Source organism: Anabrus simplex, chromosome 1 (genome assembly GCF_040414725.1).
Source record: "Anabrus simplex isolate iqAnaSimp1 chromosome 1, ASM4041472v1, whole genome shotgun sequence".
In the NCBI taxonomy this organism is placed as follows: Eukaryota; Metazoa; Arthropoda; class Insecta; order Orthoptera; family Tettigoniidae; genus Anabrus; species Anabrus simplex.
In genome coordinates, this window is record NC_090265.1 from 165,057,330 (window position 1) to 165,072,251 (window position 14,922).

Consider the following 14,922-nt stretch of genomic DNA (forward strand, 5'->3'; position numbering starts at 1 on the left):
ACGAGAGGGGACGGTCATCAAGAAGATGGATACTGATATTCTGCGAGATGGAGCGTGGAATGTTAGAAGTTTGAATCATTGTGGTAGGTTAGAGAATCTGAAAAGGGAGATGGATAGACTAAAGTTAGATGTAGTTGGTATAAGTGAAGTACGTTGGCAGGAAGCACAGGATTTTTGGTCGGGCGACTACCGAATTATCAACACAAAATCACACTGGGAAAATGCAGGAGTTGGTTTAATAATGAATAAGAAAATAGGGCAGCGGATAAGCTACTACGACCAGCATAGTGAAAGAATTATTGTCGTCAAGATGGACACCAAACCAATGCCCACCACAATAGTGCAGGACTACTAGTTCAGCGGATGATGAGGAAATCGAAAGAATATATGAAGAGATAGAATATTTAATACAATATGTAAAAGGTGACGAGAATCTAATAGTGATGGGAGACTGGAATGCAGTGGTAGGCCAAGGAAGAGAAGGTAATACAGTATGAGAATTCGGATTGGGACAAAGGAATGAAAGAGGAAAACGGCTGGTTGAATTCTGTACTGATCATAATTTAGTCCTTGCCAACACTTGGTTCAAACACCACAAACGACAGCTGTGCACGTGAACGAGACCTGGAGACACTGGAAGGTATCAAATAGACTTCATTATGATTAGGCAGAAATTCAGAAACCAGGTGTTGGATTGCAAAACTTTCCCAGGAGCAGACGAGGACTTTGACCACAACTTGTTGGTCAAGAAATGCCATCTGATGTTGAAGAAATTGAAGAAAGGAAAGCATGCAAATAGATGGGATCTAGACAAGTTGAAAGAAAAGAGCGTAAGGTATTTTTTCAAGGAACATATTGCACAAGGACTAAATGAAAAGGCTGAAGGAAACACAGTAGAGGAAGAAAAAAATGAAGTCAGTAGGGTTGCTGAAGAAATGTTAGGTGGGAAGAAAAGATCAACTAAGAATCAGTGGATTACTCAGGAGATACTAGACCTGATTGATGAACGACAAAAATACAAGAATGCTAGAAATGAAGAGGGCAGAATAGAATACAGGCGATTAAAGAATGGAATAGATAGAAAGTGCAAGGTAGCTAAGGAAGAATGGCTGAAGGCGAAGTGCAAGGATGTCGAAGGTTGTATGGTCCTTGGAAAGGTAGATGCTGCGTACAGGAAAATCAAGGAAACCTTTGGAGAAAGAAATCTAGGGGTATGAATATTAAGAGCTCAGATGAAAAGCCACTTCTAGGGAAAGAAGACAAAGCAGAAAGCTGGCAGGAACATATTCAACACTTGTATCAAGATAGAGATGTATATAATTTGGTTCTGGTACAAGACGAGGCTGTTGATGCTGATGAAATGGGAGACCCATTTTTGAGGTCAGATTTGACAGAGCTCTGAGCGACCTAAATAGGAACAAGGCACTTGGAATTGACATTCCCTCTGAATTACTGACTGCCTTAGGAAAAACCACTGTCGCAAGGTTATTCCATTTAGTCTGTAAGATATATGAGACAGGAGAAGTCCCATCCGATTTTCGAAAGCCGGTGCTGACAGGTGACAGGTGTGAAAACTACCGCACCATTAGTTTAGTATCTCATGCCTGCAAACTTATAGCACGTATTATTTACAGAAGAATGGAAAAACCAATTGAAGCTGAGTTGAGAGAAGATCAATTTGTCTTCAGAAGAAATGTAGGAACACGTGAAGCAATTCTGACTTTACGTCTGATCTTAGAGGATCGAATCAAGAAGTACAAGCCCACGTACATGGCATTCGTAGATCTAGAAAAGGCATTCGATAATGTTGATTGGACCAAGCTATTTATGATTCTGAAGACGGTAGGGATCAGATACCGAGAACGAAGAATTATCTACAATCTGTATAAAAATCTGTCTGCAGTGATAAGAATTGAGGGCTTTGAAAAAGAAGCAGCAATCTAGAAAGGAGTGAGGCAAGGTTGCAGTTTGTCTCCCCTCCTTTTCAACGTTAAAGGAAATCAAAGAGGAATTTGGAAAGGGAATCACAATCCAAGGAGCGGAAATCAAAACGTTGAGATTTGCCGATGATATTGTTATTTTATCTAAGACTGCAGAAGATCCCGAGAAGCGGCTGAATGGTATGGATGAAGTCTTGGGTAAGGAGTACAAGATGAAAATAAATAAGTCCAAAACAAAAGTATTGGAGTGCAGTCGAGCGAAGGCAGGTGATGCAAGAAATATTAGATTAGCAAATGAAGTCTTAAAGGAAGTAGATGAATAATGTTACTTGGGTAGTAAAATAACTAACGATGGCAGAAGTAAGGAGGACATAAAATGCAGACTAGTACAAGCAAGGAAGAGCTTTCCTAAGAAAAGAAATTTGCTCACTTCAAACATTGATATAGGAATTAGAATTATGTTTTTGAAGACTTTCGTGTGGAGCGTGGCATTGTATGGAAGTGAAACATGGACGATAACTAGCTCAGAAAGGAAGAGGAATAGAAGATTTTGAAATGTGCTATTACAGAAGATTGCTGAAGGTGAGAGGGATAGATCGAATCACGAATGAAGATATACTGAATCGGGTTGGTGAGAGGAGATCAATTTATGTAAATTTGAAGGGAAGAAGAGATAGAATGATCGGACACATCTGAAGACACTCAGGACTTGCACAGTTAGTTTTTGAAGGAAGTGTAGGTGGTAAGAACGGTAGGGGTAGACTAAGGTATGAATGTTTCAAGCAGATTAGAGCAGATGTAGGTTTCAATAGTTACGTAGAAATGAAAAGGTTGGCACAGGATAGGGTGGCATGGAGAGTTGCATCATACCAGTCTATCGACTGATGACTCTGCAACAACAACCTGACAAGTCTTTATAGCCATACGTTTGTTACGTTTGTTGTTAAAAATAATATTTGGTCTATGAAAGGTGACATCAGTTTGCAGAGTCTATGAATTAAGAACGAGCCTCCTTTAACCGTCAGATAATCTGGAAATACGAGTTGCTATTGCAGTAATATGAGAAATTTGAAATCCCATCTACTATAGTAGGAAGAAACTCAGGCTAAATACCTTGAACAGATTTTCAAAGGACCAGATTACTGTATACATCTGAGCCTATACTTCATCTGCATGTTATAATAGAATTATTATCTTCATAGGGTCATGATGCTGGAGGCTTATGCAAGCACGGAACAAACAATGGCCTATTTCGGTACGAAAGAGCGACCAGGAGGACATTTTCCATTCAACTTCTTCATTATCTCCAACCTGCATACGGACAGTATTAACGCTGCGCACGTAAACGACTTGATACATCAATGGGTGGATAACGTTCCCTCGTTTGGTTGGTCCAACTGGGTGGTAAGTAAAATATATTCCCTCCATTCTTAACGTACAAAAACTGTGACATTCTATTAGATTTCACATGTGACGTTTTACACTGTAATTGCAGTCCACTTGGGGTAGTGTTTTGAAACAATTGTCTTCTGCTATTACAAATTACTCTATCTCAGATTATATTAATGGTGGTAAAATTAGAGGTTCAAGAACATTAATATTTCGGATCTCAGTCTCAGCAGACATGTTCTTCGGTATCGCGAGGAATAAAGATATCAGGCAGTACACGTTAAATTACTATGAAAGATAACGAGGAAAATTCAATAAATCAAAGTAATGGAAGAGTACAGGAGTATGAGGGCAGAGGAAGATGAGTGGTGTAGTTCTGGTCTGAATTTTTTTCAAAAGATTTGGAAATTATTTATTAGTTCTTGGAAGGGCAAGATGAAGGGATTTTGGGGTCTCCTGCAAGGCATAATTTTGGGGCCCCCTACTTGATAACCTCAGGTCAATCTAACCAAACCTATTCACAATAGTGGATGTTCAGATTATTACACAATTAGCCACCATTAATTTAGTTTAAGAAACTACACTTAGTCTTAAGTATATAAGCCAATTACGCTTTACCTTTTCATTATTTTGACACCAGTGAAAACAGCTGTATATTTCAAAACGATGTTTAGTTTCTTTGTCTGTAGAAAATATCACATTATTAGCACAAAATCTGTAGGGCCTTCCGCAACTAACTTTATTCTAAACTTTTTGTCTTGCCGGGCTGAGTGGCTCAGAGAGTTACGGCTCTGGCCTTCTGACCCCAACTTGGCAGGTTCGATCCTGGCTCAGTCCGGTGGTATTTGAAGGTGCTCAAATACGTCAGCCTCGTGTCGGTAGATTTAATGGCACGGGAAATAACTCCTTCGGGACAAAATTCCGGCACCTCGGCGTCTCCGGAAACTGTAAAATTAGTTAATGGGACGTAAAGGAACAAACGTTACAACTTTTCCTCTATAAATTCTGGTCAATTTCTTGGATCCTTTGAATGGAATGTCTTGCACTTCTTGTAGTCTTTCTGCCCTTCTGCGGAGTTGAAAGTTAGCTGAAGTATACTTTTCATTACACAACAGTGATTGCGTTGAGTTTACTACTGTATTTTTCAATTTCAGAAACATTCACATTCATGTTCAATACCGGTTAACATTACTCGTGTTGAGTTCCCTGCACTACCTTCTAACTGTGCATTATTCGTATTTAAAAAAATACTAGACACATTTTCGCTACACTCCGTTGTTGGGGGTCTTATTAATCTACACTAGTTCGCTGTATTCCGTGTATTTATATCATATTGTTCACCCACAGGCGCCACAGCCACATTCGCATCTAGCGTTCTCTTTACAAATTTGTTCAGCGCAACTTCCTGCCGTGTTTTTCTTTCTTCATCTCCTTCTTACGTTTTCTCCTTTGATACAGTAACTTGACATCCATTTTCTATCCATTTTATGCTTAAGTTATGACAAACCATGGACACAAAGATGAACTTATCCGACTAACAAACAATGAACAGACATGCTAACCAGAGAGGAACAAGAACTTGAAGGACTGGAAATTCGTGATCGATAGATAAGGATAATCCAACAAGAATTGCATTGATGTGCGACTCTGTTCAGAGATTTCAGTTATCGTAAAACACTGAAAATTCAAGTGGAAGAGTAAGGGATTTTATAGGAAAACGATTTCAGCAGGGCCGGGCTGAGTGGCTCGGACGGTGGAGGCACTGCCCTTCTGACCCCAACTTGGCAGGTTCGATACTGGCTCAGCCGGGTTGTATTTCAAGGTGCTCAAATACGTCAGCCTCGTGTCGGTAGATTTACTGACACGTAAAATAAACCCTGCGGGACTAAATTCCGGCACCTCGGCGTCTCCGAAAACCGTAAAGGTAGTTAGTGAGACGTAAATCCAGTAGCATTATTACTTTCAGCAGGAAATTCGACATACTTTTTTTACTAATTACGTACCTAGAGGAGGGGGGCGATGGGGCCCCTACAGCTACCGGCGCTGCGGGACCCTTAAACCGGTCCTGGCTCTTGGTAGAGCACAGGGAGTGATGATGACTTGAAACAGATGACTGCTTTTCTCGTCTGTTAGTTCGGAGGAACGCCGAGCTGAATACTGCGGGGTTCAAAGAGTTCGTGGTAACTATCTAAAGTATATGTTGTGTCCAGTCAAACTAGAACAGGTTGTACGATGCTAAGTACTGTATTCCAGACAGCCATGGTGAGGTCCAGCTTTTATACCACGACAGTATACATTTTTCTTCTTGCAGTTTTATCTCCTTTAAGAAGATTGGCGATCATTATGGCGCATACATTTCTGTCGTAAGCTTGTCTAATTATCTGTTATAGATTAAGACCTGTCCACTCTCGTATATTGGTAGAGCTATATAGTCTTCCTCTTGCCTTTTCCTCTCTTCTTTTCGATATTCCCCTATATGATGACCGCGAGGTATTTCATATCTTTCATGCCCCAAGGATACGACGAAGTGCACTGTTTTAATGCTGTGTAGCATAGGATTTCTTCGTTGGCCATCCGTACTGTTCAAGGTTGTTTCAGCATACATGAATATACCCGCATCTCAACTTCTTCGACTTTATGCTTCATAGCTACTTTAAGATTCCATGATTCTGCTCCATGTAGAAGGATGGACCAGACATTTTCCTGATTGTTCAGGTCTCAAAATCCACAGTATCTGACAGAAGAAAGGATAGAGGATCAATGCCCTAGGCTTAACTCATCCAAAGCAAGAAATGGGTAGGTCGATGAGATTAATCTCAGTTTCCATGGGAAAGAGTGGACTGAAATAGTATTAACCCCTTTATTTCCATCAGCTCCGATTTCATAGATATATGAATCCTTTACTTTTCACTCTTTATGACCAGTATAGGGGTTATTATTATTATTATTATTATTATTATTATTATTATTATTATTATTATTATTATTATTATTACTCTATTATTATTCCAAGAGGAATACGTGGATGTTTTTGTAGAGCAAAATATACCATTCTTTATTTGAGAGTATGCAATTTTTTTACATGTAAGGTATAGTGTAATATTTGTTATAATTACAATTTTGACGGAATGAAAGACGGTACAAGTTACGTTAAGTAAGTCGACACAGGAAAATATGGCTTCCTTCTTAACGAATTATTGTCTTTCATTCACGTTGATCATTATTTAAAGTTGTTTAAACATTTTGCGTTAATACACTGGAGGTCAATATTTTAATGATTTGAGAAGTTCTCGTTCTCAACCTCTGATCTATCTATCAATTATGTAATTCTGCTTCAGTTTATAACATATTATTCCAATTTCCACTTAATGTAAGATAATATCATTTTATTATTATTCTCAAGAATTGTCTACCAGGAGCGCAGAAAGAACCTTGTTTTTTAAAAAATTTAAATTTTCTTTAATTATAGCAAGATCTGACCATAACGAAACTATTGTAACGAGCATTGTATGGAAGTCGGTGAATAGTTAATTGAGGCCTGTCTGTTCAAAAGGTGCTATATCCACTTCTAAAATAATCATTATTTTGTCTACATACATTGCAGTCTGTCAAATATGTGGCAAAGCCAGATCAAAAAATGTTGTCTAATTCCATAAAAGCTGTGCTATACCCGATCATGAGTACGTTCAATGTACCACTTATTATAAATTTCTTGAGTTTTCCCACAGCATTCTTATGGTGGAAATAGCACCTTGTAGTAATTGTTTCCCCTCTTGAACCATGATCATTCAGATGTTACCCTAGGATTATTATTAATTTTTTGGGTTCCCCCAACAAATACTTATACCGATCTCGATAGCTGGAGTCGCTTAAGTGCGGCCAGTATCCAGTATTTGGGAGATAGTGGGTTCGAATCCCACTGTCGGCAGCCCTGAAGATGATTTTCCATGGTTTCCCATTTTCACATCAGGCAAATGCTTTGGTTGTACCTTAATTAAGACCACGGCCGCTTCCTTCCAAGTCCTAGCCCTTTCCTGTCCCATCGTCGTCATAAGACCTATCTGTGTCGATGCGACGTAAAGCCAATATAAAAAAAAAAAAGAAATTCTTATTGGGATACTTGAAAGTTTACTCTTGGTTCCAAGTGGGCATTAACTCACTGGTTCTTGTTCTGACATTTATGTTTCACGTGATATGTTAATGATTGCTCTTGATCAGCTGTGTATGCTGTTAATTGACCTGCCTTAAATTTCTTTGGTACTAATTATAGTACCTGTGTTGACGGGACGATCACTTAGCAAACGCACGATGACATTTTTATAACCCCTCATATTGTTCTCCATATTTTAGTCACATAAATGCGCCAAGTCAGTGGCTTGGTGTGACTCTCGCTTCCCTGCCCCCTGTGTCCCTTCACAGTTTAATTTCTTGCTGATTTGTATTTGATCTATACATTCCGGTATAAAAGAAAGCCAACTATCGGGTAATGTTAAAAAAATACTGACAGGTGTACAACGCCTTTAAAATGTTGCCGAAACGATCTCAGTAGTAACTCTCTTTACAATCTAAACAGTCTAAACCTCTCTTTACTGTCTAAACTCCTTTTTATTATTGTTTATCCTCCTTACATGTATTTTGTAGTTTGATGATTATCAACAAGAAATATATGGCCATTGGGCTGATCGTTACTAAATTAATATACGTAGTATACATGAATATAATACTTTGACCTTCCTTCTGTTTAATCATTTATATCTACGCAGAAGTTTCTATAAATACGACCAATTTCAAAATTCGAACTGAATTCCTACGCTCTCCGGTTCCCTTAGAACAATCGACCTCTGAAAAAAACTGTATTCTGATATTTTGCATTGAAGTCGCTGTATATGTAGCAATCTGCAAGACAAAGAAAGGTGTTCTATGAATTTACTCGGACGATGTATCAATATACTGTATCTTATTAGTTATAAGAAAAACTGACTGAAGCTGTGTAATCTTTTGTACCTTTCATATTAACGAAATATTTAACGCAGTCGTTCATTGATGATTTTCAAGAGTGCACACATATTAAACTCTTTCCCCTCATATAACGAGCGTTTCATGAAGAGCACTCGAACCTGTTGTAAATGTCTGAATACAATTTCGTTTGTTTTTGTTAGGTTGGTAACCATGACAACAGCAGAGTGGCAACTCGTTTAGGTACCAACTACGTCGATACCATGAACATGCTGGTAACACTCTTACCAGGTACCGCCATAACATATGATGGAGAAGAAATTGGTATGACCGACAACAGAGATATAACCTTCGACGAGGGAAAGGATCCACAGGGCTGCATAGCTGGGGAGGATCATTTCCAAGATAAATCTAGAGATTTCGAAAGAAGCCCTTTCCAATGGGATGATTCAAAGAATGCAGGTAATTACTGTATGCGTTGGAGACTTTATCTTCTTTTCACTGTCGTATCTTTAAAATTATTTGTATTATTTCAATCTCTCTCTTAACCCACCATCCGAAATAATTTTCTTTTTCTTTTCCTTTTTTCCTTTTTTCCTTTTCATCTTCACAACAAAACTATGGTTCTCCCTGGGATTTAAAATTTCTATTTTATAATCGTGTTGACAAACGTTCCGCAGATTTCTTAGGAGGATAAACATGTCGATGCTTGTCGAGTACTTCCTGGGATATACTAACATTATTGACCACTAGGAGTGACCAGGGACGTTAGCCATCATTCTGAAATACAGGACGAATATAAATAGTTTCAATCGACAGCCTCCCCTACACTACAAGAACTGCTTGATGTGTGCAACTACCTCCTTCCATGTGCTCACTGTATCTGTAAAGCATATTTTGGTACACAGGCTCAAAAATGACTGGTGTTTTCTAATCCCCTATGCTGCAACCAGAAGGCGTACAAGCAGATTATCTCCGGGCTCTAGAAGAGTTCAGATATGGCCCCATAGAACAATACTGAGAGTAGCTAAATTCGGCGATAATGGCGACCAACCAATTTGTCCAACTCGACCTCTCCACCTTTCCCCGTATGTTATGTCGAGATGCTGTCGGACGTTGAGCAAAGTATGCCGTGCGAAATTGTGCTGATCCCGCGTTTGCGTACGGATCTTCGAAATCACACGGTCCAAGAACACCACTATTTCCTTTTACAGGAGGGTCGAGTACCTGGGAACCGCTGGGCAAGAATGAAAAGATGACGGCCTTGTAAAACGATCATCGACGTTACCTCCCAATACGTTGATGGCCAACTGTTGCTGAAATTCATGTGAATGTGTGGTTTGAAGGTTTTCGTGGATCGAAAGGCCTCTTCCTTGCCACTGCGTAGGAACCAGGTACTGAAGTCTGCATGTGACGCAGAATCGGCCTGACCTATTACATGTACCCTATTCGAGCGGAAAGAGTGTAATTGTTAATGCAGAACACACCGAGCAATGCTTTGAAGGAAATGCATGTCACGAGTAATACCTCGAGTAGTTGTCGAATTAGTATGTCTTCTACGCCGAGAATACGGCACCCTTTGGAGCACCACAGTTGTCCCTTTTAACTGTGTATATAACTGTTCCCAACTGTCTTCTCTTCATACCGGCGTTGATTAACTTTCCCATTGCGCTCCGCATCACCGTAAATTGACAACATTTCGGTGTAGCCGCAAAACGATTTAGCCATGCTGTACTCCATCGTATTCCTCAGTGACTGAGTGACTAAATGAATACCGAAACAGGAAGTCAGAATACAGTGCATCACAGTCTTGTTTGTACGCCCAATTTATCAGATATAATGTCTTTATAATTTCTAAATAGTACAAAACCAATGCACGAGACTTGGATAAATTATTAAACAAGGTGCAGCGAACTTGATGTTAGCGATCGAAAGTCTCGGTACATAATTTTTAAAGAATATGAGTGAAATATGTTGTGTGGAGGCTTACTTGCTTGCAACAGTCTTGTTTGTACACGTTCACTACCTCGTATTCGCTCGGGAACACTGCTAGTTAGCTGGTGTGTATCTGTGCTGTGCTAGTGTGTATAGTTTCGCAGTTAGTGCACCAGGCCGTGAGTTGCACAATGGGTAAAAGAACAGAGTTAAGTGACGAACTCAAAAATGTAATTTTATCTCTTTGATTGCAAGGGTATTCTCTGCGTGAAATTGGACGCAAAGTAAATAAACCGCATTCCACAATACACTATGTGTTGAACAAATTCAGATATAGAGGAACCACAAAGAATTTGCAAAGAAAAGCATAAGAAAAGATACTGAATATGCGAGATGAACGTCATATAACAAGTAAAACAGAATCCACAATTAAGTGCGCGTAAGATCCACGTAATGCTGGAAGGAAGCACGAAGTACGGAGAAGAAAATATCAAGTCATACAATTCGTAGGGTATTGCGGAAATATGACTATCGCGGTAGACGGACACGGAAAAGGCCGTTTGTTACTAAAAGAATCGACAAGCCAGAATGAAATTATGCAGAGAGTATGAAAACAAGGATTGTATGTCCTGGAACAAAAATATTTGGTCAGATGAGACCAAAATATCTCTATACGGTTCGGATGGGAACAGCTATATATGGATAAAAGTAAATACAGCCAATAAACCTGCAAATGCACTACCCATAGTAAAACATGGAGGTGGATCAATTAAGATTTGGGGGTGTATGCCGTCTTGTAGAGTGGAAAATATCGAAATCATCAATGACATCATGGACAGATGAGGTTATTTAAACAATTTAAAGAACAATGTCAAACAGAGTGCAGTAAAAATGTGGTTGGGGTCTCGCTACATCTTTCAGCAAGACAAAGACCCCAAGCACACAGCTGATATTTGCAAGCAGTGATTGATATGGAACGTACGAATGCAACTGCGAACTCCTGCCAAATCCCCTGACTTGGACCGTACAGAACATTTGTGGGTCGTTCTAAAAAGAAGGGCTCATGCAAGGAAACTTCAATCATTTGAGCAAGTAAGAAGTATAATTAACGAAGAATGGGATAAAACTGACCCAGAAAGATGTAAAAAACTGCTTCATTCCATGCAGTGAAGGTGAAAGGCAGTTATCAAGGCCATGGGATGCTCATCGGGGTATTAAATCCAAGGTAACACGTGTTTTTGAGTGAAATTTTCATTTTCTTCTGTAAGAGTACAAATAAGATTGTTGCACGATGAAACGCCCGGTTTTGGTACATTGCTTGTATTTGTGTTAAATTGTAAGATCACAGACCTGTTTTTTTATTATTTAAATTGTTTATTATTGTATCCATTACGATATGGGCAATAAAAAACAACACAATAATTGTATACAAAAGTTTAACCGTTATTTAGTTGCAAAAAGTTGGTGTGCAAACAAGACTGCTTTTCTTAATTTTATTTTTTTGCTATTTTGTTTTACGTCGCACCGACACAGATATGTCTTATGATGACGATGGGAGAGGAAAGGCCTAGGAAGTGGAGGGAAGCGGCCGTGGCCTTAATTAAGGTACAGCCCCGACATTTTACTGTTGTGAAAAGAGGAAAGCACGGAAAACCATCTTTAGGGCTGCCGACAGTTGGGCTCGAACCCATTATCTTCCGATTACTGGATACTGGCTGCACTTAAGCAACTGCAGCTATCGAGCTCGGTAAAAAAAAGACTGTTATGTACTGTATATTAAAAAGAAAAATGACATCAAGGTAATCGTGATATAGCGTACGCACTTCACCTGTTATCAGATGAATTGCCTTTCATACAGCAGAAGGAAAGATTCTTTTTCTTGATTCCATATAGTTTTACTTGTAGCATAGAGGCGGAGCGTTCTTATACCTGGGTCCTTATCCCAAAAGAACAACCCCTGGAAGCGTGTAATAGGAATTTGTAATCACCCTGCGTATATACCATTGTCATACCTTGCCTTTTTTAAGAAGATTTACTGTAATTGCTGTAAACGATCCCACGTTGAGATACTGAGGTCTATTTTTAGTCACCCCTTACAGCAGGCAGAGGATAATACGGGTGTATTCTAACCCCCCTCCCTGTCCAAACAGGAATTAACAGCGATCGTTAACATAGTAATAGTGGAGTTCCACCGGAGACGAGTCACCCTATTTGATGCCACAAAAATACATATCTGGAATATAACGTAGGTAAGAAAATACTCACGAAAAATCTCCTTTAGAAACACTGTTAGTTTATCCCACTCCCCACTCATTCGAACGAGCGTTCGGATTTATTCGAAAAATGTTTAATGTGTGCTAACGAGTCGCTTTTACTGGACTGCAAAGATTGTGCGGGTCCCGTTGTGTGTGTTCCTGTTCGTTCTTTTGTTGTGGTTTGCCAGACAATTCCAGGCCTAGAATTTGTCTATGAAAATGTAGAACCAACATTATGTGTGTAACTGTTTCAATTTTCTACCGAGTTTGATAGCTGCAGTCGCTTAAGTGCGGCCAGTATAAAGTATTCGGGAGATAGTGGGTTCGAACCCCACTGTCGGCAGCTCTGAAGATGGTTTTCCGTGGTTTCCCATTTTCACGCCAGCATATGCTGGGGCTGTAAATTAATTAAGACAACGGCCGTCCGGCTCCATGGCTAAATGGTTAGCGTGCTGGCCTTTGGTCACAGGTGTCCCGGGTTCGATTCCCGGCAGGGTCAGGAATTTTAACCTTAATTGGTTAATTTCGCTGGCACGGGGGCTGGGTGTATGTTAGGGTGGGCCAAAAAACTCGAATTCTTATTTCCAAGTCGTAATACCGAGGAAAAGCTGCGCATTGGGGAGAATAAAACGGGGCAAAAACGAAACAAAATAGGTTCATTTCTTCCGGTCACGCACGTGCTCTAAACTTGGCCGAATTCGGAAACATGTATATTTTTACGATAATTGTCTACCTTGCTTATCCTGTCAATAATTAAATGCAATAGCTCCAGTCGACTCTTAGTCAAATCTAACAAATTCTCGGGCTCATCGTAACTCGCTCGGGTCAAAGACCCTGACGCTCCGCCCACCTACCACTCTCGCCACCTCGCCGCGCCATTGTTGTGTCAGTCTGCACTTAACCCCACTGTTTGATGTGTGTTTCATTCGCTCTTCCAGATACTATTGAGGCATTTGCATCTACTGTATTTCGATGTTTGTTTGGTGTTATGATATTTTTGTGTAGCTTTGTGACTTAACTGTGGTATACTATGGCTGTACCTAAGAAACTCATCATAAGACAGGTATTTGATTGCCCTATATTTGGTGCACCTAAAGACTTTCCATCAAACAAGCTTCCTACTGTGAGAACGTGATTCGGTGTTGTTCACGGTAGAGATACCACTTGGCGCTTAAAGTTAATAAGACCTTCAGTTTTTCACGCGTTGCCAGTATAGTAGGTAACAAAATAATTCGTTTGTATCAGAAAGCATCCATCCCAATGGTTACAAATACGAGAATTGTGCAACTTATAAAAGCGATGCATGATAAATATTACAGTATTCGCAAATCATATATTCGGGATAAGAATAAAGATTCGTTTAAGCAGAAAATTGACGAGTTTAAGCAAAAATGCTCATAGCTTTTTGACGTAGAGGCTTGAAAATGCCCCAATGTTGTTAATTGCATTTTTAACAGATGAGATACAGATTCATCATTCACACTTAAATGGCTCTCACGCGATCTCCTTTCCAATGATTCAATTTTTTTTCTTTCAGACACGTCCAACCCTCCAATTTTTCCTATTCCGTATGCTCATAATAAGTAAACAAATCTTAAATCAATAGCAGGTACTTTGTTTGATTTTGCACGATCACAGTTGACAGTTACTTCGCATTTTAATAAATCAGGGGTTCTGTTACAAATGCCGTTAACAACAATGGGAAATTTGCAAGCCGCTACGTCAAAAAGCAATGAGCATTTTTGCTAAAACTCGTCAATTTTCTGCTTAAAAGAATCTTTATTTTTATCCCGAGTATATGATTTTCGAATGCTGTAATATGTTTCATGCAACGCTTTTATACGTTGCACAATTCTCTTATCTGTAACCATTGGGATGGATGCTTTCTGATACAAACCAATTAATTTGTTAGCTACTGTACTGGCAACGTGTGAAAAACTGATGCTCTTATTAACTTTAAGCGCTAAGTGGTATCTCTACCGTGAACAACACCGAATCAAGTCCTCACAGTTGGAAGCTTGTTTGATGGAAAGTCTTTAGGTGCACCAAATACAGGGCAATCAAATACCTGTCTTGTGATGAGTTTCTTAGGGACAGCAATAGTGTACCACCGTTAAGTCACAAAGCTACACAAAAATATCATAACACCAAACAAACATCGAAATACAGTAGATGCAAATGCCACAATAGTATCTGGAAGAGCGAATGAAACACACATCAAACAGGAGGGTTAAGTGCAGACTGACACAACAATGGCGCGGCGAGGTGGCGAGAGTGGTAGGTGGGCGGAGCGTCAGGGTCTTTGACCTGAGCGAGTTACGACGAGCCCGAGACTTTGTTAGATTTGACGGCTGTTGTGCGAGCGAAGAACTTTAACCGATTTGAACCATCCTTTTTTCTAAAGCATTATTGGTTCGAGTAAGAGCTATTACATTTAAATATCGACA

The 14,922-nt window shown here is 39.6% G+C and overlaps 1 protein-coding gene across 1 annotated transcript in view; it reads left to right on the forward strand.

The window, feature by feature from the left end:
- LOC136863457 (maltase A1) overlaps positions 1-14,922 on the forward strand; it is a 69,406-nt gene that overhangs the window by 30,578 nt on the left and 23,906 nt on the right. Inside the window, exons 6-7 of the mRNA XM_067139867.2 lie at positions 3,143-3,344; positions 8,489-8,747. Coding sequence (XP_066995968.2) covers positions 3,143-3,344; positions 8,489-8,747 — 461 coding nt within the window. The remainder of the gene's footprint in view (positions 1-3,142; positions 3,345-8,488; positions 8,748-14,922) is intronic.